At 45.8% G+C, this 23,191-nt stretch overlaps 1 protein-coding gene and 1 long non-coding RNA gene across 3 annotated transcripts in view; one reads left to right on the top strand and one right to left on the bottom strand.

The window, feature by feature from the left end:
- Window positions 1–23,191, top strand: part of LOC140602511 (uncharacterized) — a 56,877-nt gene that overhangs the window by 28,548 nt on the left and 5,138 nt on the right. The window lies entirely within an intron of this gene.
- GPX7 (glutathione peroxidase 7) lies at window positions 14,796–22,561 on the bottom strand. Of its 2 annotated transcripts, XM_072772077.1 has the most exons (4): window positions 22,369–22,541; window positions 21,705–21,749; window positions 17,271–17,532; window positions 14,796–15,664 (listed from the first exon to the last, which is right to left on the bottom strand). In XM_072772077.1, exons 1-4 carry the CDS (start codon window positions 22,498–22,500, stop codon window positions 15,501–15,503), a joined length of 603 nt encoding a protein of 200 aa, XP_072628178.1. In that variant the 5' UTR covers window positions 22,501–22,541; the 3' UTR covers window positions 14,796–15,500. The 2 variants fall into 2 exon arrangements, with proteins under 2 accessions (XP_072628178.1, XP_072628179.1); XM_072772078.1 differs by lacking the exon at window positions 21,705–21,749 and having other exon boundaries at window positions 22,369–22,561.

A 23,191-nucleotide genomic window follows, 5' to 3' on the forward strand; every position in this document is an offset into this window, starting at 1 on the left:
CTACAGCGTCCCAAATGGTAACCCTAACCCCCTAGGAAGCAAAGCCAGCACACCTCTCCACTCTCAGAAATTATTTCCAGATCACCAGAGCACTGTTCTCACTAGGATCCAGGCATACAGTCTGAAGGAGCCTATGTGGCCCTTAGAAATTGCCTGTCTGTCCTCTCAGGGTACACTGGGGAAACTGAGGCTCTGAGAGGTACACAGCCTGGCCCAACCACACTGATCCAGGACTAGAGATTCCTGAGCTTTAGTTGTCCCATTTTATATGAGCTTTAGTTATCCTATTCAGCTAGCCACGGGGTGTGGGGGCTGAACAAGACCTATGGGACATGTGACCAGTTAATGAGTCACTGGCTAGCTTTAGAAAATAATAATTAGGAATGCCCAGGTGGCCCAGTCTGTTAAGCATGAGATTCTTGGTTTCAGCTCAGGTCTTGATCTCAGGATCATGAGTTCAAGCCCCATTTTGGGGCTGAACTTAAAAATAAATAAAATAAAAATAAACAGTAATAATTGGAATAGAAAAAGTGCATTGCAGAGAGTAAAGCTAAGTATTCTTTCATAAAATGTTTCAGTTACATATCTATGTGTGTATTATGGATCCGATCACAATATAAAATGCATTTATTAGTTTGAGTCAGGTCAAAAAGGTTTGAAAGCCCTTGAATCTCATTAGACAGATGGGCAGGGGCCAGCTGGAGATGACAAGCTCTTTAGCTCTTGTAATTTTTCACAGGAGAGGGTAGAGAATAGTTACTGTGATGCCTGGAGACTCCCCAGTTTCTCCATCCTTTGCTCTGGGTGTGTGGGGGATAAACATGGGCATCAAGTCAATCTGGGCTCAAGCCCTAGCTCTCCTCCTTCCCTGATTTTTCTCTGTGTTTCAGGTTGCCTTTCTTCATCTAGGCCAGCTTCTAAGACGCTAATGTGTGCCATGCTTTTGAGCTGAGCACTGGAGTCCCTGACAGGAGTCAGATCTGAGTGTGCCCCTGAGAAACATACAGTATGGTGGGAGAGTCACACAGATGATCAAAGGACAGAGCAGTGAAAAGGAAAATGTGGGGACTGTGGCTGCAGAGTGACCACTGTCTGAAGGAGAGAAGATGAATTTTGAGAGGGTAGTGTCCTCAAGGGTCACTATACGGTCAAATATGAAAACTGGGGGGAATTGTTGCTGTCCCCCAGAAAACCTTCCTACTGAGCTGTGTATCTCTGCAAACTGGTGTACTTTGGCCTCTTTATTTATCAGATGGAAAGTAAAGGGGGTGGAGTGGAAATCCTGTGGAATGAGAGAGGTCTCCTGGAGACAGAGCTTAGCTGGGACGTAGCAGGCACTCTGCTCTGGCTTTTGGGAAAATTGTGAAGCTGCCAACAGTTTCCAGAGCCCTTTCCCAGCCAAGAATTAATTTGTTCCTCCCAACAACCCTGTGAGGTGAGCCAAGCATGGGTGATTGTGCCTCTGAGAAATAATAAACCCAGTGTCACACAGCAGTCAATGGCCCATGCAGGACTGGCACCCAGATCTCGTTTAGCCAAGGGTTCCTTTGGCGGTCTGATGAAGACTGATGGGCCCCTATTCAGAAGAGTATTTTTAACTATGAAAAGTAAATTACTTAGGATAACAAGAATACCAGTTATATAGAATCATTATCAAAATATTTTGTAAAGATTTTATTTGTTTATTTGAGAGATATAGATAGAGAACACAAGCTGGGTGGAGAGGGCGAGAGAAGACTCCTCGCTGAGCACACAGTCCGATGTGGGGCTTGATCCCAGGACCCTGAGATCATGACCTGAGCTGAAGTCAGATGTTTAACCGACTGAGCCACCCAGGTGCCCCTCAAAGTACTTTTTAAAAAATATTTATTTTATGAATGTCTTTTTAAAACATTAAATAAGATCTAGTTATTGGAATTTTGAGGTAATGAATGAATGTAAAAAGTATTTCAATTTCAAGTATATTGCAATTATAATGCAATACAAAACTATCATTTCTATTGGTGACAAAGTCACAGATACTGCTAAATAGTACTGTGATTTTTTTGCTTCCCTCCATGACAGAAAGAAATGCTAAATTCCAATTAGAGGTTAGTGAAAACAGGATGTAATTTTTTTCCCACTCTAAGTTCATGGACCACCCCTGCCAAACTCTTACCATGGAGCCTTTGGGCTCTGTGGAGCCTGTGCTAAAATTCTCTAGGTCTTCTGGCCTAACTCCTACTCTAATGCTGGTTCTTCCCGCAGGCACTTACTGTAGACCTACTAAGTGATTGGAAGTTTCCCATCTCCTATGTCACATAGTCCAGAAAACTTCTTATGAGATAGGTGTTATTCTTTCCACCTTGCAAAGTAACTGAGACTCAGGGAGGTTAAGTGATTTACTGAAAGCCACACAGCCAGTAACTGATCAGAGTCCTGTCCCACCAACTCCTTTGTCCCCAGCTGAGGTCTGGGGACCAGAATGTCCAATACCACAGGGGAAAGAAAGTAGAGGAAGGAGGGGTGAACAAGGAACGCTCACATTTATGGAGAACACACTGTAATCTTGAGATTGTGTTCTGTGCTTTTCATCCACTCCTTTAAAACTTAGAACCCTGTGCAGTATTACTCTCCCTGGTGTTTCTTTTTTGTTTGTTTGTTTGTTTTTTAGATTTATTTATTTATTTGAGAGGGAGAAAACATGAGCATGGGGAGGGGGAGGGGCAGAAGGAAAGGGAGAGAATCCTCAAGCAGACTCTCCACTGAGCTCAGAGCCTGAGGAAGGGCTTAACCCTGGAACCTGAGATCATGACCTGAGCAGAAATCAAGAGTCCAAAGCTCAACCAGCTGACCCAGCCACGTGCCCCTCCCCATTTAATATTTTTTTTTAAATAACAACATATGTATCATCATAAAACAAATTCGAAATTACAATAAGTTAAAAGAAAAAACAAAAATCACCCATAATCTCACCACACAAAAACAAATACTTCGGTATGGTGTCTTCTAGATACACAGACACATGCCCACACCACTATAGCAATAGGAAAACTGGGCCGAGGAGGTAGGGTAGCTTGCCCAACCGGGTAGGAGGAGCAAGCCCCGGTCACCTGCGGGGGCCCCAGGTGGGTCGCTTCCCCCTTCGGCACTGCGCAGGGCAGCAGTTACAGTTACCCGAGACCGAGGAGTGCCCAGCCTGGCCAGGGAGCCACGGCAGGAAGCCCCTTCCGAGCGGCTGTCACAGCAGGGCCCCTAGACCTCGGCAGCCCAGCCCCCTCGGAGACGGTCCGGAGGGCGAGGCCCCGCTGGGGTGCACAGTGGAGCCGGGGGCCGGTCCCCGCGGCCTCCTGCTGGGCGCTCGCTTCCCGTTGCCGCCTGTCCCGGCTGCTCCGCCTGGGTCCCCGCCCATCTCCCCGCCCAGCCCTGAGGTCGGGGTGCGGTCCCGCGGCCGTCCCTCTCAGTGCGGGTCCCCTCGGGGTCTCTCCCCTGATGCCCAGGACGGACCCTTTCCCTTCCTGTCCATACTAAGGCCCCTGCGTCTCGTCCTGGGAGAAGGGACTTTACCCGATGGAACATCCCACCCAGCGACAAATGGGGACCCAGGCTTTGATCTGATACCAGTCAAACTCTCTCCCGAATCTAGGTGACCACCCTTTAGGTTTAGCGTGTTTGTTAAGACACATAAAGCGATGTAAAGGATAATATAGGGACACCCACGTACCCTCCACTCAGTACACCGCAGCCGCTCAAACGCGGAGCCACCCAGACGCTCCAACGTGAGATAAAAATTTAAAAAGAAATCATTATAGGGCATGTATTCTGGAACCTATTTTTTTTCACTTAATCTTGTGTTTGTGAGCTTTGTCTGTACCGATGTGTATGCTCAATCTGGTTCATCCATTTTTGCTGCTGTGTAGTTTTCCACTTAGTAAATGTATGATTTATCCATTTTCTTAATATTTAGATTCCTTTCATGTTTTTTTTATTGCTATACAATGATGCTTTTCTTGAGGTTTTTTCTTCTTCTAAAATGAATTTTAGGGACGCCTGGGTGGCTCAGTGGTTGAGCGTCTGCCTTTGGCTCAGGTCGTGATCCTGGAGTCCCAGGATCGAGTCCTGCATCGGGCTCCCTGCAGGGAGCCTGCTTCTCCCTCTGCCTGTGTCTCTGCCTCATTCTCTGTGTCTCTCAGGAATGAATAAATAAATAAAATCTTTTAAAAATGTAGAATGTTAAAAAAAGAAAATATAGTGAATTTTATTGAGGTATATTATATAAACAAGAGAACATACCTATTTTTAGGTTTTAAAGCTCAGTGAGTTTGACAAATATACACATTGGTGTGCTTACCACCGTAGTCTAGTACAGCACATCTCCGTCACCCGTCCTCACCCTTGCGCCCCTCTGCAGTTAGCTGTCCTCCCCACCCCAGCTCTGCCTTCCGGCCACTCTCTGCTCTCTGTGTTCCTAGAAGTGAGTTTTGCCCTTCATGAACTCTGTTAGTGGACTTGGATAGTACGTCTTCTTTGTGTCTGCCTTCCTTTCCTCACCCCAGCGCCTTTGAGATACTCAGAGATTATTGTGTATACAAATAGTTCTTCCTTTTTATTGCTGAATACTTGGAAATACACTCATTATATGGAAATACTACAATTTGTTTATCCATTCAACCATTAATAGGCATTTGGGTTATTTCCAGGTTGGGACTATTATGAATAAAGTTGCTATACACATTTTGCGTGTATGCACACGCATGTGCACACATATATTTTCATTTCTCTTGGGTGAATACTTAGGAGTGGAATTTCTGGGTGATATAGTAGATGCATGTTTAACTTTATAAGAATTCACCAAACTGTTTTCCAGGGGCTGTACCATTTTACATCCCCACCAAAAATGTATAAGAGTCAGGGCTCCAGGGGCACCTGGGTGACTATGTTGGTTAAGCATCTGACTCTCGGTTTGGGCTCAGGTCAAGATCTCAGGGTGGTGAGATAGAACCCTGTAGGGCTCTGCACTCAGCATGGAGTCTGCTTCAGATTCTCTCTGTCCTTCTTCCTGTACCCCTTCCGCTTGTGCTCTCTCTCTCTCTCTTAAATAAATAAATCTTTCTTTTATTATATTTTTAAAATATTTTATTTATTTATTCATGAGAGACTCACAGAGAGAGGCAGAGACACAGGCAGAGGGAGAAGCAGGCTCCATGCAGGGAACCCGATGTGGGACTTTATCCCAGGACCCCAGGATCACACCCTGGACCGAAGGCAGATGCTAAACCACTGAGCCACCCAAGTGTCCCTACATTTACCTTTCTGAGTTAGTTTTTGTGTCTAGTGTAAAGCAATGGTTGAAGTGCACTTTTACATATGGATATCCAATGGCACCTGGCTGGCTCAGTGACAAGAGTGGGTGACTCTTGATCTCAGGGTTGTGAGTTCAAGCCCCATATTGGGTGTAGAGGTTACTTAAATAAGTAAAACTTTAAAAATACATATGGATCCAGTTGTTCCAAAATCATCCTTTGAATAGATTGTTTTTTCTTGCATTGAATTAACTTGGCACCTTTGTCAAAAGTCAATTAATCAAAAATGGGTGGATTTACCTCTGGATTCTCCATTTCATTAATCGGAATCTATCCTTAAGCCAATATGATTCTGTCTTTATTACTGTGGCTTTATAAGTAAGTTTGAAATCAGGTAGTATAAATCCTCTTTGTCTTATTTTTCAAAATTGTTTTAGTAATTCTAGGTCCTTGCATTTCCATATAAGTTTTTTTTTTTTAAGTTTTATTTATTCAAGTAATCTCTACATTCAACATGGGGCTCAAACTCAGTACTTGAAGATCAAGAGCTGAATGCTCTTCCAATTGAGCCAGCCAGGTGTGCCCATATAAGTTTGAAAATCAGTTTATCAGGGGGGCTTAAGTGACTCAGTCAGTTGGGCATCTGCCTTTGGCTAGGGTCATGGTCTTGGGATCCTGGGATGGAGCCCTGCATTGGGCTCTCTATTTGGCAGGGAGTCTGCTTGTCCCTCCACCCCACCCCCCACTCCTGCTTTCTCTCTCAAATAAATAAAAAAAATCTTAAAAAAAAAAAAAAAAAAGAATCAGCTTGTCAATTTCTGCCCCTTAAAAAATCCTGCTGGGATTTTGCTTAGGATTATGTTTAATGAATAGATAGACTTGGAGTGAATTAGCATCTTAATATTTAGTTTCCCAATCCATAAACATGGTATATCTCTTCATTTATTTAGCTCTTCTGTAATTTCATCAATGCTTTGTACTCTTATGTAAGGTCTTGTACATATTTTGTAAAATTTATCCCTTTTTTCTATTTTCGATGCTATTGTGAATGACATTTTTTAAAAGGTTTTATTTACTTATTCATGAGAGACACACAGAGAGAGAGACAGAGACATAGGCAGAAGGAGAAGCAGGCTCCCCTTGGGGACTCAATCCCAGAACTCATGATTCTAGAGTCTCCAAAGGCAGGCTCTCTCTCAACTGCTGAGCCACCCAGGCATCCTGTGAATGACATTTTTAATGTGATTGTCCAATTGCTTGTTGCTAGTAAAAGAAATACAATTTATTTTTTTGTATTCACCTTGTATTCTGAGAACTTACTAAATTCACTTAGTAGTTCTAGTAGCTTTTTTGTAGACTACTTTTAAGATTTTTTATGTTAATACAAAAACATAATTTATTCACAGACAACATGTTTTACTTTTCCTTTCCAGTTTATGCCATTTAAGTTTTTTTTCTTGTTTTATTACATTATCTAGGATCTCTAGTATAATGTCAAAAAAATTCTTTTGAGTTTTGAGGCAGATTGTGCACTTTTTTTATCTGCACTTGATTATTTTCCTCACTTATCAGCAGAGATTTTCTGAAGGCTTGACCTGGGCTGTTGAAATAGCCCCAGTGATTCCAGTTTTACTTCTAAAATCTGAACTCTCCCTATCCCTCCAATTATACCTGACTCTCCTTTCCTAGAGGAAGCTTCTGATTTAATCAGACCTGAGAAGGGAGCCTCCTCTCCCAGGTTTTTGTTCATGTAGCTCCCCCCTTGTACTTACCTAAATCCTTTCCACCCTTCAATGTTCAGCTTTAAAAAAAAAGCCCCTTCTGCAAGAAGCCCTTCTGTGAGCAATTCTCAGGGCATTGTTCTTTTTTACATTATTTGTTGTTCTGACTATATGTACCATTCACTGAACATCTTCCATGTACTATTATCTCACTTAGCAATTATAGCTTCAGACTACAGGCTCCTCTTTGATGGAAGTTGCACATGCTTTAGTCCCAGTTTCACCGCACTCAGCTTAGGGTCTTCTTGAAGGCAGGGCTGCTGCTTTGTGTTGCCTTTACTCCTTTGTGCATAACAGGAAAAAAAAGGAACCTTTCCTATGGTCTGATGTAGGTCTATGCCAAAGGTAAGGCTGGGTAATTAGAGTTCAGGCCAGATTTCGATTTCCACTTGTCTCTTCTGCTGCACATCTTCAAAACCTGCATGGCCATAAGGGTCAACTATGCCTCAAGGAAGCAATTAATAACTGAACAGATCATTCTGAAATATGTATTTTAAATATAAATATGTAGGTATTATATATATTGAAACTCAGAGAGGTTAAACTACTCACCTCAGGACCCAGTCGGTTTTGTCCTGGGTCTGTCGGTCCCCAAAGCTCAAGGAAACACTGCCTTTGCCTATCTCCCTCTCTGGTTTCAACATTAGTCCAGCACTTTACATGTTAGTAAGCATTTTTCATGTTCACAGTTCTCTTTCAACCCACAGTCAGCCACTTCTGGAGTTTACTCCAAGATTTCTGCAGTCTGGGGTGAATGTCTTCCCTTGTTCCAGGACTATGTCTCTAACCCTAAACCCCTGTCCTAGCTGGAGTGTTATCAGAGTCCAGGAAGCAAAGAATAGGGAAAGGCAAGGATTCTGGTATGAGATCAGACTGTCTCTACTTGGCAATTGACTTCCTGGAAGAATTTGGACTTCTTACTTAGCCTCATCTGTAAAATGGAAGTCAAAATATCCAACCCTATAGGAATAATGTAGAGGTATGTGAGCACTCCTTCCACTTTGCTGAGAGCAAGGATTATGTCTCATGTCTTATGTCACACACAAGAAGACTGCAGCATTTATTTACAGGGGATTCTTAGTGATGTTTGTCAACCCTATGACAGGAACTGCTTTTTCTCTTGATCTTGGGCAAGTCTGTTCCCGTCTCTGAGCCTCAATTCCCTGTCTTTTAAATGGAGACAATAATACCTAAATAGCCATAGGAACTATCATTTACTGGATATTACTATGTGTCGGGCACTGCAGTGGTTTGTGGGTCTATTAGAATAGGCTTATGAGGTAAGTGCTATTAATATCCTCCATGTCCCAGAGAAAGACACTGAAGCCCAGAGAGGTAGAGTACTTTGTTTATGAGTCACCCAGCTGCTAAGCAGCAGAGCTGGGTTGTGAATCCTGCTTTGCAATTCTCTAAACTAGGATTTCTCAACCTATTGACATTTTGAGATAATTCTTTGTTGTGTTGGATAGTCCTGTGCATTACAGGATGTTTAGCAGCATCTGTGGCTTATACCCACTAGATGCCAGTAGTACCCATCCCCCAGTTGCAACAACAAAATATGTCTCCAGATATTGCCAAATGTTCCCTGGCAAGCAAAATCACCCTTAATTAAAAACCACTTGTCTATATTCTAGAGTCCTAGACAATGTCTTTCCTCTGCAATATGACCAAGCTAGGGAAGCTTCTTTCCCCACAAGAGTCAGTAAAGGAAGTCAACTGCAGACAAGTACTGCATTGGTGATAATACTGTTTCATATATGTTACAGCCCATTTCCACTTACAGAGTACCTTCTCATACATTAGTTTCTATGAATATTCCAGGTGAAGGAACATATAGACAAAGGTGTCTAGCACAGTCCCCAGTGCTTATTAGGTAAAATCTTGATTTTCTTTTATTGGCTAGTTGAAGCAATGATAGTTTAGTGGGGTTTAGTGACAGTTCCAAGTTTACACAGCTGGTAAGTGGGTACTGTCATTTGTCATGTCAATTAACCTGTTAACTATTGTTCTTAGGTTTTCTACTTTAATCCAAAGAGTTTCTGCTTTCATTGGGAGGAACAACGTAAATCAGAAGAGTTAGAATCTTTGTTTCCTGGAGTTGAAAGGAGCCTCCAGGCCATTAGCTCAACTCACTACTGTATGGTATTCAATCCAGGGAAGGGTTGCCAGGGTGGCTAGTTAAAATTGAATTTCAGGTAAACAACAAATAATTTTTTTTCAACAAATAATTTTTTAATAGAGGTATGTCCCATGATGATATCACTAATATCAAAGACAACTGTGGCCCTGATACTCCTTCTGGAGAATGATGAGCAGGGCTCAATTGGCCATGCAGTCAGAATGGAGCACTTATATTCTAAGGGATTAGAGAAGGGGTTTCTGACTGGGCTTTCCCATATTGCTGAGATGGGTCATCTACTCTGTGGAGGGAGCCTACCAGATGCAGGGGTCCAGACAGTCCTTGGGACATTCAGAAAAACAATAGATGATGACCATGAGGTCAGTCAAATGACAAATGCCTTTTGAACACCTACTCTGAGCCAAGCATTTCTTTTTGTTTTGTTTTTTTTTAAGATTTTATTTATTCATGAGAGACACAGCAAGAGAGAAAAGCAGAAACATAGGCTAAAAGGGAAGCTGACTCCCTGCAAGGAGCCTGATGTGGGAATCGATCCCGGATCCCAGGATCACACCCTGGGCCAAAGGCAGACGTTCAACCGTTAAGCCACCCAGGCATCCCTGAGCCAAGCATTTCTTATACCCAAAGAATACAAGAGGGAGAGCAGTCCAGGTGGCTCAGAGGTTTAGCGCCGCCTTCAGCCAAGGGAGTGATCCTGGAGACCCGGGATCGAGTCCCACGTCGGGCTCCCTGCATGGAGCCTGCTTCTCCCTCTGCCTGTGTCTCTGTGTCTCTCATGAATGAATGAATGAATGAATGAATATATATATATATATATATAAAATACAAGAGGGATAAGGCAATATCAATATAGCAATATCAAGGAAAGTGAGAAAATTTTCTACCTATGTGATCGGAGGAAGGAATAAAGAGAATATGGCAAGAAATTGAGGAACATAAAGCACAAGGACTTTGAATGGCATACTAAGGAACTGAGCCTTTACTCCAAGAATAGGAATGGAGGACACATTGAAGCAAAATGATGATATGGTCAGGTTTGCTTTTTTGGACCATCATTTAGCTTGTGATGTGAAGGATGGATTGAAGGAGGGAGTTGGAACCAAGATGATGAGCTAGAAGGATGAGAAATCTTGAGTTAGGATAATAATAGCAGGAAGAAGGAGAGGGGAGAGATTTGAAAGATATTAAGATGTGGGGCTTTGTGTTCCTGCCCCCCCCCCCAACTATTAGGACTATTTGTTCTCCCCTTCTTCTATGTTAATGAAACTCTCAATTTTCATCTGGGCACATGGCCATACAAGTAAAAACTTTATTTCTCAGTGATCCTTGTCTGAGTGGCTATTTGGTTAAGTTCTTCTGACCTGGAGGATGTGCTGTAGTGCCCTAACATAAAAGTAGAGGATGGAGGGGCACCTGGGTGGCTCACTTGGTTGAGCACCTGACTCTTGGTTTCAGCTCAGGTAAATGATTTCAGGGTGGTGGGATTGAGCCCCACGTTGGGCTCTGTGCTCAGCTTGAGATTCTCTCTCTCCCCCTCTCTCTCTCTGCATCTCCCCCTCTTCACACATTCTTAAACAAATAAATTTTTTAAATCTTCTTTTTAAAAAAAGATACAAGGTTGAGGTGGTCAGCTCTCTTGGGTTGTGCAAATGATGTCACTATCCTAGGGATGGCAAAGCCATTAGCCTAGCTAAAGGTCCAACTTTTACATATCGTAAAGTTGTGGCTTTAGCCACTGAGCCACCGAAGTGTCTCCTTTCCCCTAACTCTTATTAAAGTTTCAATTCTTGGGTGCCTGGGTGGTTCTAGTCGGTTAAGCGTCTGCTGGGCTCAGGTCATGATCCCAGGGTCCTGGGATGGAGCCCCACAGCTGGCTCCCTGCTCAGTGGGGAGTCTGCTTCTCCCTCCTCCTTTGCCCCTCACCACCTGATTCACGTGCACACACTCTCTCAAATAAATAAAATCTTAAAAATAAATAAATAAAATTTCAGCTCATGGCTTAAATGGCATTCATCAGGGAGATTTCTGAACTCCAGAATAGCTCCAGTGCCAGTCTTTCTGTACTTCTTCCCTGCGCTTGTCATAATTATGTAATAATTGGTGTAATTATTTGCTTAATGTTTGTCTTTCCCACTAATGTTTGTCTTTCCCACTATTCTCTAAGTGCCATGACAGCTAGGAACATGCCTGTTCTGTTCACTGATGTATCCCTAGAACGTAGTGCAGAACTCGACACATAAACAGTGCTGAAGACATATTTGTTAATGAATGAATGTCCCTTTCAACCATAACTTTCCAGAAAGTACCCTCATCAGTATACTCTCTTCTTAGCACACTCTAGCCCAGCTCAGAGAGGTCCTCCTTTCTTGAAGGACCTGGGACCAGTTGATGTTGGAAAAGGAGAAGTCAGCCAAACACAAAAAGGCCTTTTTCATACCCACAGCGAGAAGTGACCCTTTTCCAAACTCCTAACTCGTGGTCTCTGGTTTGCTAATCTACTCTGAACTAATAGCAGATAGCTAAGGGAACAGTAATAAGACTTAAGCAGACAACATATTGATTAAAAATTAAGCTTGGCAAATAGTTAAAGTACTAAATGCTAAGATAAAACCTGATAAATATATTGCTTATAAACAAAGTGTTAGAAGATAACTAAAGTGTTAGTTGAAACTCAAATATTAACTACTCAACTGTTAGCTGATTACCAATAGATTAATTAATTTATTTTTTTTTTTTTTAAATTTTTATTTATTTATGATAGTCACACAGAGAGAGGAGAGAGGCTGAGACACAGGCAGAGGGAGAAGCAGGCTCCATGCACCGGGAGCCTGATGTGGGATTCGATCCCGGGTCTCCAGGATCGCGCCCTGGGCCAAAGGCAGGCGCCAAACCGCTGCGCCACCCAGGGATCCCCCAATAGATTAATTTAAAACTAAATTGTTAGCAGATACTGATTAGCCAATGATGAAGGTGACAGTTGATAAGGATTTAAAGAGATTTATTCCCCCTAGGGAACCCTTGCACAGTAGAGAGGACATGGGAGCATCAAAAAGCTGATAGAGCATAGGAATGACAGCCTAATTGGGCCTGCAGAATCCTCAGCTGGACTTTAAATTTCCGGGGGAAACTGCTCATCTTTGGTTTCTAGATAGATTCTAGTCAGGGACAGTATGGAGCTGGTGCTCGAAATGCTTACTTTATAATTAAATTATATATGCTAAGGGCCAGGCACTGTGCTAAGGAGAGGAGAGCAGTTGCTTAAATAATAAAAATGTAGTGAGTGAGTGGTATGTGAAAGGAAAGGTTGTGGGGTTTGCAAAGGCTCAGTGGAAGAGAGACAGTATCTCAGGGAGAGATGATGAGTTTCGTTCTGGACATGTTGAACTGAAATCTCAGTAGACATGCCTAGTAGGCAGGTGACTATGAGTCCAGTGTAGATATAAGGTAGAGATTTGGGTGTCAGTAGGGCATAGATGGCGGGGTGCCTGGGTGGCTCAGTTGTTAAGTGCCTGACTCTTGATTTCAGTTCAGGTAATGATCTTAGGGTTATGGGATTGAGCCCCATGACAGGCTCCATGCTCAGCTTAGAGTCTGCTTGAGATTCTCTCTCCTGGGACGCCTGGGTGGCTCAGCGGTTTAGCGCCTGCCTTCAGCTCAGGGCCTGATCCTGGAGACCTGGGATGGGGTCCCATATTAGGCTCCCAGTATGGAGCCTGCTTCTCCCTCTGCCTGTGTCTCTGCCTCTTTCTGTGTGTCTCTCATGAATAAATAAAATTAAATAAATAAATAAATAAATAAATAAATAAATAAATAAATAAATAAAAATTTTTTATTTTTATTTTTTATTTTTTTATTTTTTTTAATAAAAATTTTTTAAAAGTTTCCTCTCACTATCCCTCTGCCCCAACCCCTGCTAGCTCTAAATAAATAAATAAATAAAATGTTTTTTTGAAAATAGGGCATTGATGGTGGTCAAACTAATGAGATGGCTGTGGAAGGGTACAGGGAGTGAGAAGGACCAGCCTGTTACCCTAAGGAAGACCAACAGGAAGGAGTAAACAGGAGGAAGAGACATCAGCAGATACTGAGGAGGAAGGAGCACTCAAAGAGAAAGGGGGAAAACCAAGAAAGGGAAGAGGATGAGTCAGGGAAAAGAATGCAGTCAGCAATGTCAGATGTGGCTGAGAGGTCAAGCGAGACAGGTCAGAGAGAGGTCCACTGAGAACGTGGTTCCGAGGTGTCCATCAGGAACATTTCTGTCATTGCTGTGTTTCATTGTGGGTGTGCGCACACAGCATATGTGGAGCTGGAACTTGGAGCAGGGTGTGTAAGGGCACCCTGGAGGCCACCATAGTGGGGCTCGTGGTCACTCACAGAGAGCCCTCATTTACTCTGGGTAGCTTTGGAGAGGGACCATTAAGGGACACTGAAAGAAGGATAAGCACAGTTTAACCCTTTCATTGTCCAGTGGGAAAATGGAAGACAGCAGAGAGGAAACAATTTGCTTGGTCTAGGAGTCAGGGGCACAGCCAGGACTTAAATCTGAGTTTCCCTTCTAGAAGAGTGACCTTGGGAGGAGTGGACATGAAATTCTTATTGGCTAAGGAATTATCAGTCAGTGACTTTGTCTATCACCTCAGTTTTTAGCTGCCTCTTTTTATATTTCTATAAAAAAATACGTATTTTACATACAAAATTCAAACATTACAGAAATACTCAACAAAGACAGTGAAGATCTCCTGTTATCCCCTTTCCCCTGACTCCCTCATTGACAACCACCATATTAAGGTGGTCGACGGGCACCTGAGTGGCTCAATTGGTTAAGTGTCTAACTTTAGCTCAGGTCTTGATCTCAGGGTCCTGGGGTTGAGCCCCAGGTCAGCTCTGCCTTTCGCTTCCCACTGAGCCAGTCCCTCTGCTTCTCCCTTTTCATGCTCTCTCTCTCAAATAAGTAAATAAAATCTTTAAAAAAAAATAGTTTGGTCCATATTCTCTCTCTTCCTCACTTAACACTAAAAATTTTTGATAAAAATATTATACTTCCTTATTCTGGATTTTTTAAATAATATTTTATTTTGGGATATCTGGGTGGCTCAGCAGTTGAGTGTCTGCCTTGGGCTCAGGGCCTGATCCCGGATTCCCAGATCGGATCCAGTCCTGCATCAGGCTCCCTGCGAGGAGCCTGCTTCTCCTCCCTCTTCCTTCGTCTCTGCCTCTCTCATGAATAAATAAAATCTTTAAAAAATAAATAAATAAGAAAAAAAAATAAATAAATAAAAAATAAAAAATAAATAAATAAGAAATAAAAGATACTGCCAAATCACCCACTTGTGCCAGTTCATTGTCCCACCAACAGGTATTATGAATGCCCATCTCCCCACAACCTTACCAGCTATGGGTATTATCATTTAAAAAATCTTTCCAACTTTAGTGAGGCTGAATATCTTCTCATAGCCTTATTATCCTTCTACAATATTCATTGAATTATCTATTTATAACCTCTGCTTATTTATTATTATTGAGTACTTTCAGTCAGTGAGTTCTTATTGGGCAATAATGATTGGCTCGATAAAAAAAAAAAAATAGGAAGTCTTTGTACCAAATTGCTAACAGTATTTATTTACCTCCAGGGAATGAGATATAGAAAATGAGGAGGGGGGATATCTTCATTTTTATTTTACATCATTCTGTGTTATTTTACAATCTACATGCATTACTTTTGTAATTTAAAAAATAATACAGAGGAAAACAATTACAACAACAAATAAATCTTTGGCCTGGATTCTCAATGGCTGGAAATTCATGTTGGGCACAAGTTTTTATTGATTACAAGTTATTTTTTGGTTTATATGCAAAAAAAAAATTATTGAATGACTCCTAATAAGCTGGCACTGCCCTAGGCACTTTAATAGATCTTTCATCCTCATCCTCACAACGGCCCTGTGAGGTAGGAAATGGTCCCATTTTACAGAGTTCTTAATAGGCAGGAGATTATTGCTTGATATACTTCTATTTGCCACATGTTTTCACGGGCTAGAGGTTCTTATTGGCTGGTGATTCATTGGTCAAGAGCTCTCATCGGCCAAGAGTTCCGATAAGTTGTTCTAAGACTCAAGTAATCCAAAATACTAGAAAATTTCCCCCTTAGGAGTAATAGGGAAGGTGGGATAAAAGTGGAGTCCATAGGCCCTCCCTCCAAGCACCATTGAGCACCACTGAGTTTGCTTTGGTCACCTATTCAAGGTGGAAGACGGAGGGAGAGTAGGGAATGGGACAGTGGGAGAGGAGAGAAAGTGGTTATAAGTCTTCTCGCTTCTTCAAGATGAGCTTCCTCACAAGTGCTGTGATCTGGGGCCTGATATCTTCCACCGACACAGTTGGGTCCCAAGCCCCTACTACCTTTCCATCTGGGGCCACTAGGTATTTCCAGAAGTTCCAGGTGGGCTCCTTCCCAGAAGTCTCTAGAGAAAAAGGAAGAAAGAGAGCAAAGTGTGCTTCCCCTGTATCCCCTCTCCTGGAATTCCACTACCAGTGTCCATCCTTCCCTTGAAGCAGTGGTTCTGTTGGTAAGAATTAACTTTTTAAAATCCTGATGCCCAGTCCACACCCAGACTACTTTTTTAAGATTTATTTATTTATTTATGATAGACACACAGAGAGAGAGAGAGAGAGAGAGAGAGAGGCGCAGAGATACAGGAGGAGGGAGAAGCAGGCTCCATGCAGGGAGCCCGAGATGGGACTCGATCCTGGAACTCCAGGATTGCACCCTGGGCCGAAGGCAGGCGCCAAACCACTGAGCCACCCAGGGGTCCCCACACCCAGACTACTTAAATCAGAATCTCTGGTAGTAAGATTCAGGGATCAGTATTTTTTAAAAGCTCTCCAGGAGATGCCAGTATGGCCCCAACGTTGAGAACTATTGCTTTAGGATTCTGTTAAGTGTTTGATAAAAGCAGTATCAGCTCCTCCTTTCTTAATGATCTCAAACTACTGAATAGTCTACAGCTATTCTCTAACGAAATCTTAATGGTTTCCAAATGTTAATCTGTGGACTGGTTGCATCTGAATCATGGTGGTGGGGGGGAGATGGTGTGGGGTGGTGGTGGGGGGTGGTTAATATAGACAGATTCTTGGGATACTCGGGTGGCTCAACAGTTGGACATCTGCCTTCGGCTCGGGGTGTGATCTTGGGATCAAGTCCCACATCAGGCTCTCTGCAGGGAGATGTCGGTGTCTCTGCCTCTCTGTGTGTCTCTCATGAATAAATAAAATCTTTAAAAAATATATATAAAGAGATTCTCAGGCCCTACTTCAGTAGGTCTCAGGCTAACCCACTTTTAAGAGCTCCCCAGTTGCTTCTAAAGCAATATTAGATTTGATCTATAACTATGAGACCCAGAAAAAGTACTAATAAAAACATAGGGGAATAAACAAATACTAGGATTGACTCATAGAACAAAATTCAAATCTGCCTCGGTAAGGGATCCTTTGTTTGCTATACTGTTGTTTTTCATCTACTCCTCCAGGCGAATGGGGGGTGGCGGTAGGGATTTGAAGGCATCAGAAGCATGGAGCAGGACAGGGCAAAAATGGAGCCCAGAAAGGAAGAGAAAGGCCCAAGGGAAGAAACAGGGCCATAGTGACAAGGTTGGCCTATGACCTCGTCTTGTGGTTCGGAGGCTTCTGGGGTTGCAGAAGGGATCTATTTCTGAAATATTAAGGTCTGGTATTTTTTGGCTCATGGCCTCCAGACTTGGCCCCTAACTCAGGGCAAGAGTCGCCCGTCCTGTCACTCTCTTGGCCAGCCTTCTCTGGGGATGTGGCTTGTTTTCTCTATCCTAAGCTCGCCTGATGCACACTGACGGCACCTGAGGGCCGGGTCTCCTTTAAGCAGCCCCGCGAATGAAAACAGGGTCCCAGCGAGGCCTGCAGGAGTGGGGGGGGCCTCAAGGGCCGGGTGGGGCTGCTCTCGATCGCCAGAGCCCAGGCGCCCCGCCGGCTCCGCAGGGCCCGTCACCCAGCCGGCCAGCGGCTTCTGCTGCGGGGCCGCGACCGCAGGGGACTCACGGGTCAGGTACTTGAAGGCCGGGTGCGCCCCGGTGCCCGTGACCGCGACCTTGCTGAACATGGGGAAGGAAACGCCGTAGGTGCGGCGGGCGAAGCTCTCGATCTCACGGTCGCCGTCAGGCTCCTGCTGGCCGAACTGGTTGCAGGGGAAGGCGAGCACCGTGAAGTGCCGGGGCCCCAGGTCCCTCTGCAGCTGCTGCAGGCTCCGGTAGTGGCCGTCAGTGAAGCCGCACGCGCTGGCCACGTTCACCACCAGCGACACCTGCAGCAGAAGCAACCGGACACATGCAGCCTGAGTGGTCGGGCCCTGGGTGCCCCGGGGCCTGACCTCCAGTGCCGGGTCACCCCGGGGGACCCTGACCTCCAGTGCCGGGTCGGGGTCGCCCCAGGGGCCCCTGACCTCCAGTGCTGTGTAGCACACAAGGGCAGCACCCCAATGGGCACCAACACGCCCACAGAGGTGCCCCACATCACACGTGCACGCACGTGTCTGAGGACAAGCCTCCGCCAGCCACAAAAATACATTTAGCACACATCACACAAAGCCCACCAACACACACATTTATAGAGGTGCACCCACGGGTGCGCTCACGTCCGGAGGCAACGTTGGGGAGTGCAAAGGTGGATGTGCGTTCAGGTTCGGGCCCAGTCGACTGCGCTCATCGCCCTAGTGGCCTCCCTTGCAATAGACCCACTGGAAACCCACGAGGGCAGGAGCTACGTCTGCTTCACTCCCAGGCGTGACACACGGAAAAGGCTCAGGAAGTGTTTGTTGAATGAATACATGTGCACACGTACACAATCACCTGCAGGGGTTGTAGATAGACATGGGGTTTCTTCATAAGAGGCCCTCAGGGCAACCCCATTTTGCCCCTCTCCCTCCAGCACACAAATACCACTCTCTTGAGTCACTAGACTAAACCTTAAATGTATTATCACCTTATAATAAATGTGTTTAACTATAGCCTTTAGGTGATAAATACAAAGCTGGCTGATAGAACTCAATTATAATACTGCATATAGAATTTTGGCACCAATGCTGTTTTTAGCTTCTAGTTATACATTGTTAAAGAATTCTTAAATCTTACCCTGTGTCTGAGCAGCCCAGCCCCATTCCTTTGGCCACTTCTTTAGAAGAGCCGGGATTATACTGGCTGGCTCCATAAAGAGAGTCCCCTCCCATAGGCAGCCTGGCCACGCACAGGCACAACTGCTCAGGCTACACACGGTTTCTCAACCTCAGCACTTCAGACATTTTGGGTCAGATATTCTTTGTTACACGGGGGCTGTCCTATTCATTGTACAGAGTTTAGCAGCATCGCTGGCCTCTACCCACCAGATGTCTAGTTTTGACAGTCCAAAATGTCTCCAAACATTGTTGCATGTGTCCTAGAGTAGGTGAGAACTACTGGGCTGGATGGTGAGAACACTGAGTTAGAACTCCCCTCCCCTGCTTCCACCAGGTAAGGAAGGACCCAGTCCATGGGGCCACAGATCATTAGGACAACCTCTCTCATTTGTGTCAGCATGTCATAGTCTGCCTGTGATAGGGAGAAACTAGGACCCTTAACTCCCTTCCCTAGTTAGGGGTCTTTCTCTTTTTTCTCTGCTGGATCCCTGAGCAATGAGAGCATGAAAGGTTGCTTATTTTTAATTTACATCTTGTGCATCTGCCCACTTTTTTGGAAGGAAATTCTACTTTTCCTTCCATACCTGAAACCTAAAAAGTTTATCTTTAAAGTGACCAAAACATGGATGGACAGACACATCCAAATGCACATAGTTTATATATATATATATATCTCCAAATATAGATACAGACTCAGGTGTGCACATAGGAGTAAACAAAGAAAGCATTAGCACACACACTACACTCAGGCCTCTACATGTGTAAGCTCATGTCCTAGACAAGCACATTCCCAGGCGGTCACTTATTATGCATCATACTCAACACTGGTCCGAATGACAGCCTTCCCAGTTGAGCCTGAGGGCACAAACCAAACAATCTTGCTCATGGCTTTGTCTCTGGGATTGGACTCAGTGCCAGGCAGGTACTGGAAGCCAGCAAACCTTTTTCAATGTTTAAAAAGACTATGGTAAAATACATATAATGAGCCAGTAGTTAGTAACAGCTTCCCTGAACTGCCTGTTTCTGATTTCCCTTTAAACCTGGCAGTTAAGGGCTTGGGCTTTAGAACTGGACTGCCTGGGTTAAAATTCTCACTCTATCTCCTAGTAGGTATGTGACTTTGTTCTTTTTTTCTATTTCTTTCTTTTTTTCTTTCTTTCTTTCTTTCTTTCTTTCTTTCTTTCTTTCTTTCTTTCTTTCTTTCTTTCTTTCTTTCTTCAATTTTTTTTCTGATTGATTTATTGGCTTCTCATTCCCATGAGTGAAAATCCTTGGCTTTTTAGGAGTTACAATGACCTAGAGTATTTTTTTTTTAAGGATTTTATTTATTTATTCATGATAGACACACACAGAGAGAGGCAGAGGAAGAAGCAGGCTCCATGCAGGGAGCCAGATGTGGGACTAGATCCCGGGACTCCAGGATCATGCCTGGACCAAAGGCAGGCGCCAAACCGCTGAGCCACCCAGGGATCCCCCTGACCTAGAGTATTAAAACATTCAGAATTCTGGGATAAAAAAAAAAAAAAAAAAAAAAAAAAAAAAAGAATTCTGGGATAACTTCTCTGGATCTGTTCCTCACATTCTGAGTACTTTATTCTGAAAATAAATAGACTTTGTTCTATTTATGTCTTAGTACTTAATACCACCGTACTAAGAATTACCTTGTTCATTTCTCTGTTCCTGTTTATTGTCTCTCTCTTTTCCATTTCAGATACACTTTATTAAAGGGAAACTTGTCTGTTTTCTTCACCACTGTATCCTAAAGACTGGCCTAATACTTAGTATATAGTAGGTGCTCAATAATAAATAATGAATGAGGGCAGCCACGGTGGTGCAGGGGTTTGGCACCGCCTTCAGCCTGGGGCGTGATCCTGGAGACCTAGGATCGAGTCCCACGTTGGGCTCCCTACATGGAGCCTGCTTCTGTCTCTGCCTTTCTCTCTCTGTGTCTCTCATGAATAAATAAATAAAATCTTTAAAAATAAATAAATAAATAAATAAATAAATAAATAAATAAATAAATAATGAAGGAATGAATAGCAGAGTTGGTCAAGTGCTAAACCTGGGGCTTTGTCATGCCAACACTAGAAGGAAGGAGAGACCGGACGGAGAAGGCCTTCTCTTACTGGTTCTTTGTCCTCAGTCCTGGATGAGTTGCCCTGCTGGGTACAGTGCTTCTGATGGAGGAAAATGTTGGGGTTCAGAGCCAACAACCAAGAAACAATTCTTAAGACATTGTCGGTGCAAAACGGTGCTTTTATTAAAGCACAGGGACAGGACCCAGGGGCAGAAAGAGAGTGGCTGATTATATACACTTTCAAGTTGAGAGAGGGTTAGGGATAGCACAAATCTCCAAGGCATTTTGGAAGCAAGGTTTCCAGGATCCTGAGGGGGCTAACTATTGTTAGGAAAAGGTCAATTATTACTACTTAGTAAAAACCCAGTCATGAGACCCAGTCAAGGGTGCTTCTGATATACACCCTTCAGATGTATATCAGTGGCTCATTTGCTTGGATGATGATTGCCAACCTGTATCTTGGGGGGGGGGGGGGGGTGGCAAGAGAAAAAAAAAAAGTTTCCGGAGGAATTTTTATATGTTAAAGCAGACTCAATGGATCCTGGGGGTCAGGCTAAGATTGTCTTTTGTTCTTAGCAAAGTGTCAACGTGGAGGCAGCTGAGCTCCTAGAGGAAAGTCACTCTACCTGTTTCAAGGACTTGTCAATGGGTTGTAGCAGTAAGGAAATTTAATTTTTTCTTTTGCCTTTGTTTCCCACATCACTTCCACACTGTCATCTCATTTGAAATTCACAACACATTAGGGAACAATTAGGACAAGGAACACCAGGACTCCCGCCATAATTTGGCATTTTAAGGTTTAGAAAGTGCTGATAGCCATTTCTTTGTGGTCCACCCAAATCTGGATGCTGTACCTATGTGTCCATTACCAACTCCCCACATTTCCCACACCAAGGCCCTAGGTAGATCCATCTTTTTTTTCCATCCTTTTTGCCTCAAGCCCATTTTGAGAAATGGACTGTGAGTGCTCCCTATTACACACAGTGCAACATCTAGGCCTCTGAATATAGCGTTCAAGGCCCCTCTTGGGCCCTCCCTACTCTCTCCAGTCTCATCTTCCGCACTCAGCCTCACGCTTGATACTCCTGCCAGCAGGGCTGCTCGAAGCCCACCCACCCCTCCTCCTTCCTTGTCCATGTTGGTTTGCTTCTGAGCCTTGGTATGAACAGTTCTTTGCTTGGAATGCTCTTCTTGGGTCTTGCCACTCACTCTTGTTTCAAAGACTTACCCAGGCCCATTTTCCCTGTGAGTCCTCTCTGAGCTGAGCTCCCGCCTTGGTGAGGAGACAGCTGTCAGCCTTGGGGGACTCTGGTAGCTCAGCCCCACTGCCATCTTAGGGTTTCGCCTAGAGAAGTCTACGGATGGATGGGGGAGTCCCCTCTCCGCTCTGCTTTGTGGAGCTGGGCGAAACCCTGGGCAAAGGCCTTTCCTCTGGGGCCTTGGTGTGGGCGCTGGAGCAAGGTGTGCGCGCACCTGAGCGCGTCCCTGCCGGGCTGCACGTGGCCTCCGCGGGGCTCTCAGAGGCCTGGGGAGCAGCACGGGCCCAGCGTGGGGGCGAAGGGGGCGGCGCTCTGCAGCCGGGGGACAGGGGCTGGGCCGGCCGGTCTGACTCCCTAGCCCAGGGCCGGGAGGGGAACCCGTCGGCGGACGGGGTTTCAGGTTTCCCTGCCCGGGCCGGGGCCACGTCGCCGCGGGGCTGAGGGCGGGGAAGGGGGAGAAGGGGGGACAGGGGGCCGGGCTGGGGGGGCAGCAGGCCGTGCCGGGGGCGGGGAGAGGAGCAGGCCCTGCGGGGGGGGGGGCAGGCCCTGCCGGGAGGGGGGGCACCAGGCCCTGCCGAGGGGCGGGGGGGAGCAGCAGGCCCTGCCGGGGTCGCCCCGCGCGCCCGCACTCACCGAGCCGCGGTATTTCTCCAGCGACACCAGCTTGCCCCGGATGTTGACCGCCTGGAAGGCGTAGAAGTCCTGCTCCCGGGGCGCGCAGGCCGCAGCCCACAGGAGCAGCCACGCCGCCACCAGGGCCACCATGCCTGGCTCCGAGCAGGCAGCGCAGCGAGGGCGGAGTGGGCGCGGGGGGGCGGGGGCGGGGGCGGGGGCGGGGGCGGCCCCGGGGAGGGGCGGGGGGCAGGGGCGGCTCTAGGGAGAGGCGGGGGCGGGCAGGGGGGCAGGGGGCCCGGGGGCGCGGCGGGGGACCGGGCGGGGGGCGGCCGGGTGGGGGGAGGACCGGGAGGAGGAGGAGCGGGGACGGCCCCGGGGAGGGGGTCGGGGGGTGGGTCCGGGGGCCCGGGCGCGCCCCGCCCTCTGCCCACTGGCGCGGGTTGCGGCCGGGCCTCCGGTGCGCCCCTGCGCCGGCCCCCGTGCGCCCCGCAGCCCCGCAGCCCCGCAGCCGCGGCAGGGAGGCCCCGTCGGGGTGCAGGACGCCGCGACCCCGCAGCCCCCGGGGCACCCGCGCACCGACCCCCCGCGGAAGGGCAGGGAGAGAATGGGGTGAACTGAGGGCAGAGAGGAACAAAGGAGTCCTGAGGTCCGCGGATCGGGACTCCTCTGCTCTCTAGGACTTGCCTCGTTGAGTTGTCCTGTCGCTTTGCTCTTCTTAGTGTCCCTTTCCCGGTGGCTGCGACCCCTCCCAGGGGCTATTGGCATCCCTCCTGAGCGCTGGCCCACTGACAGGCACCTTCAGGGTCTCGTGATGAGCTCGTACCAGGCAGTAGTAAATGAC

This window comes from Canis lupus, chromosome 13 (assembly GCF_048164855.1).
Source record: "Canis lupus baileyi chromosome 13, mCanLup2.hap1, whole genome shotgun sequence".
Lineage (NCBI taxonomy): Eukaryota > Metazoa > Chordata > Mammalia > Carnivora > Canidae > Canis > Canis lupus.

What these genes read in the sequence shown, in the direction of transcription:
- GPX7 (XM_072772077.1), bottom strand. Translation starts at nt 22,500, where the DNA reads ATGGTGGCCCTGGTGGCGGCGTGGCTGCTCCTGTGGGCTGCGGCCTGC. An exon ending in CACAGGGAAAATGGGCCTGG is followed by an intron (nt 17,533 to 21,704) that starts GTAAGTCTTTGA and finishes CTTCTGCTGCAG; the next exon opens with GTGTCGCTGGTGGTGAACGT. An exon ending in GGCCTTCAAGTACCTGACCC is followed by an intron (nt 15,665 to 17,270) that starts GTGAGTCCCCTG and finishes CTTTTTCTCTAG; the next exon opens with AGACTTCTGGGAAGGAGCCC.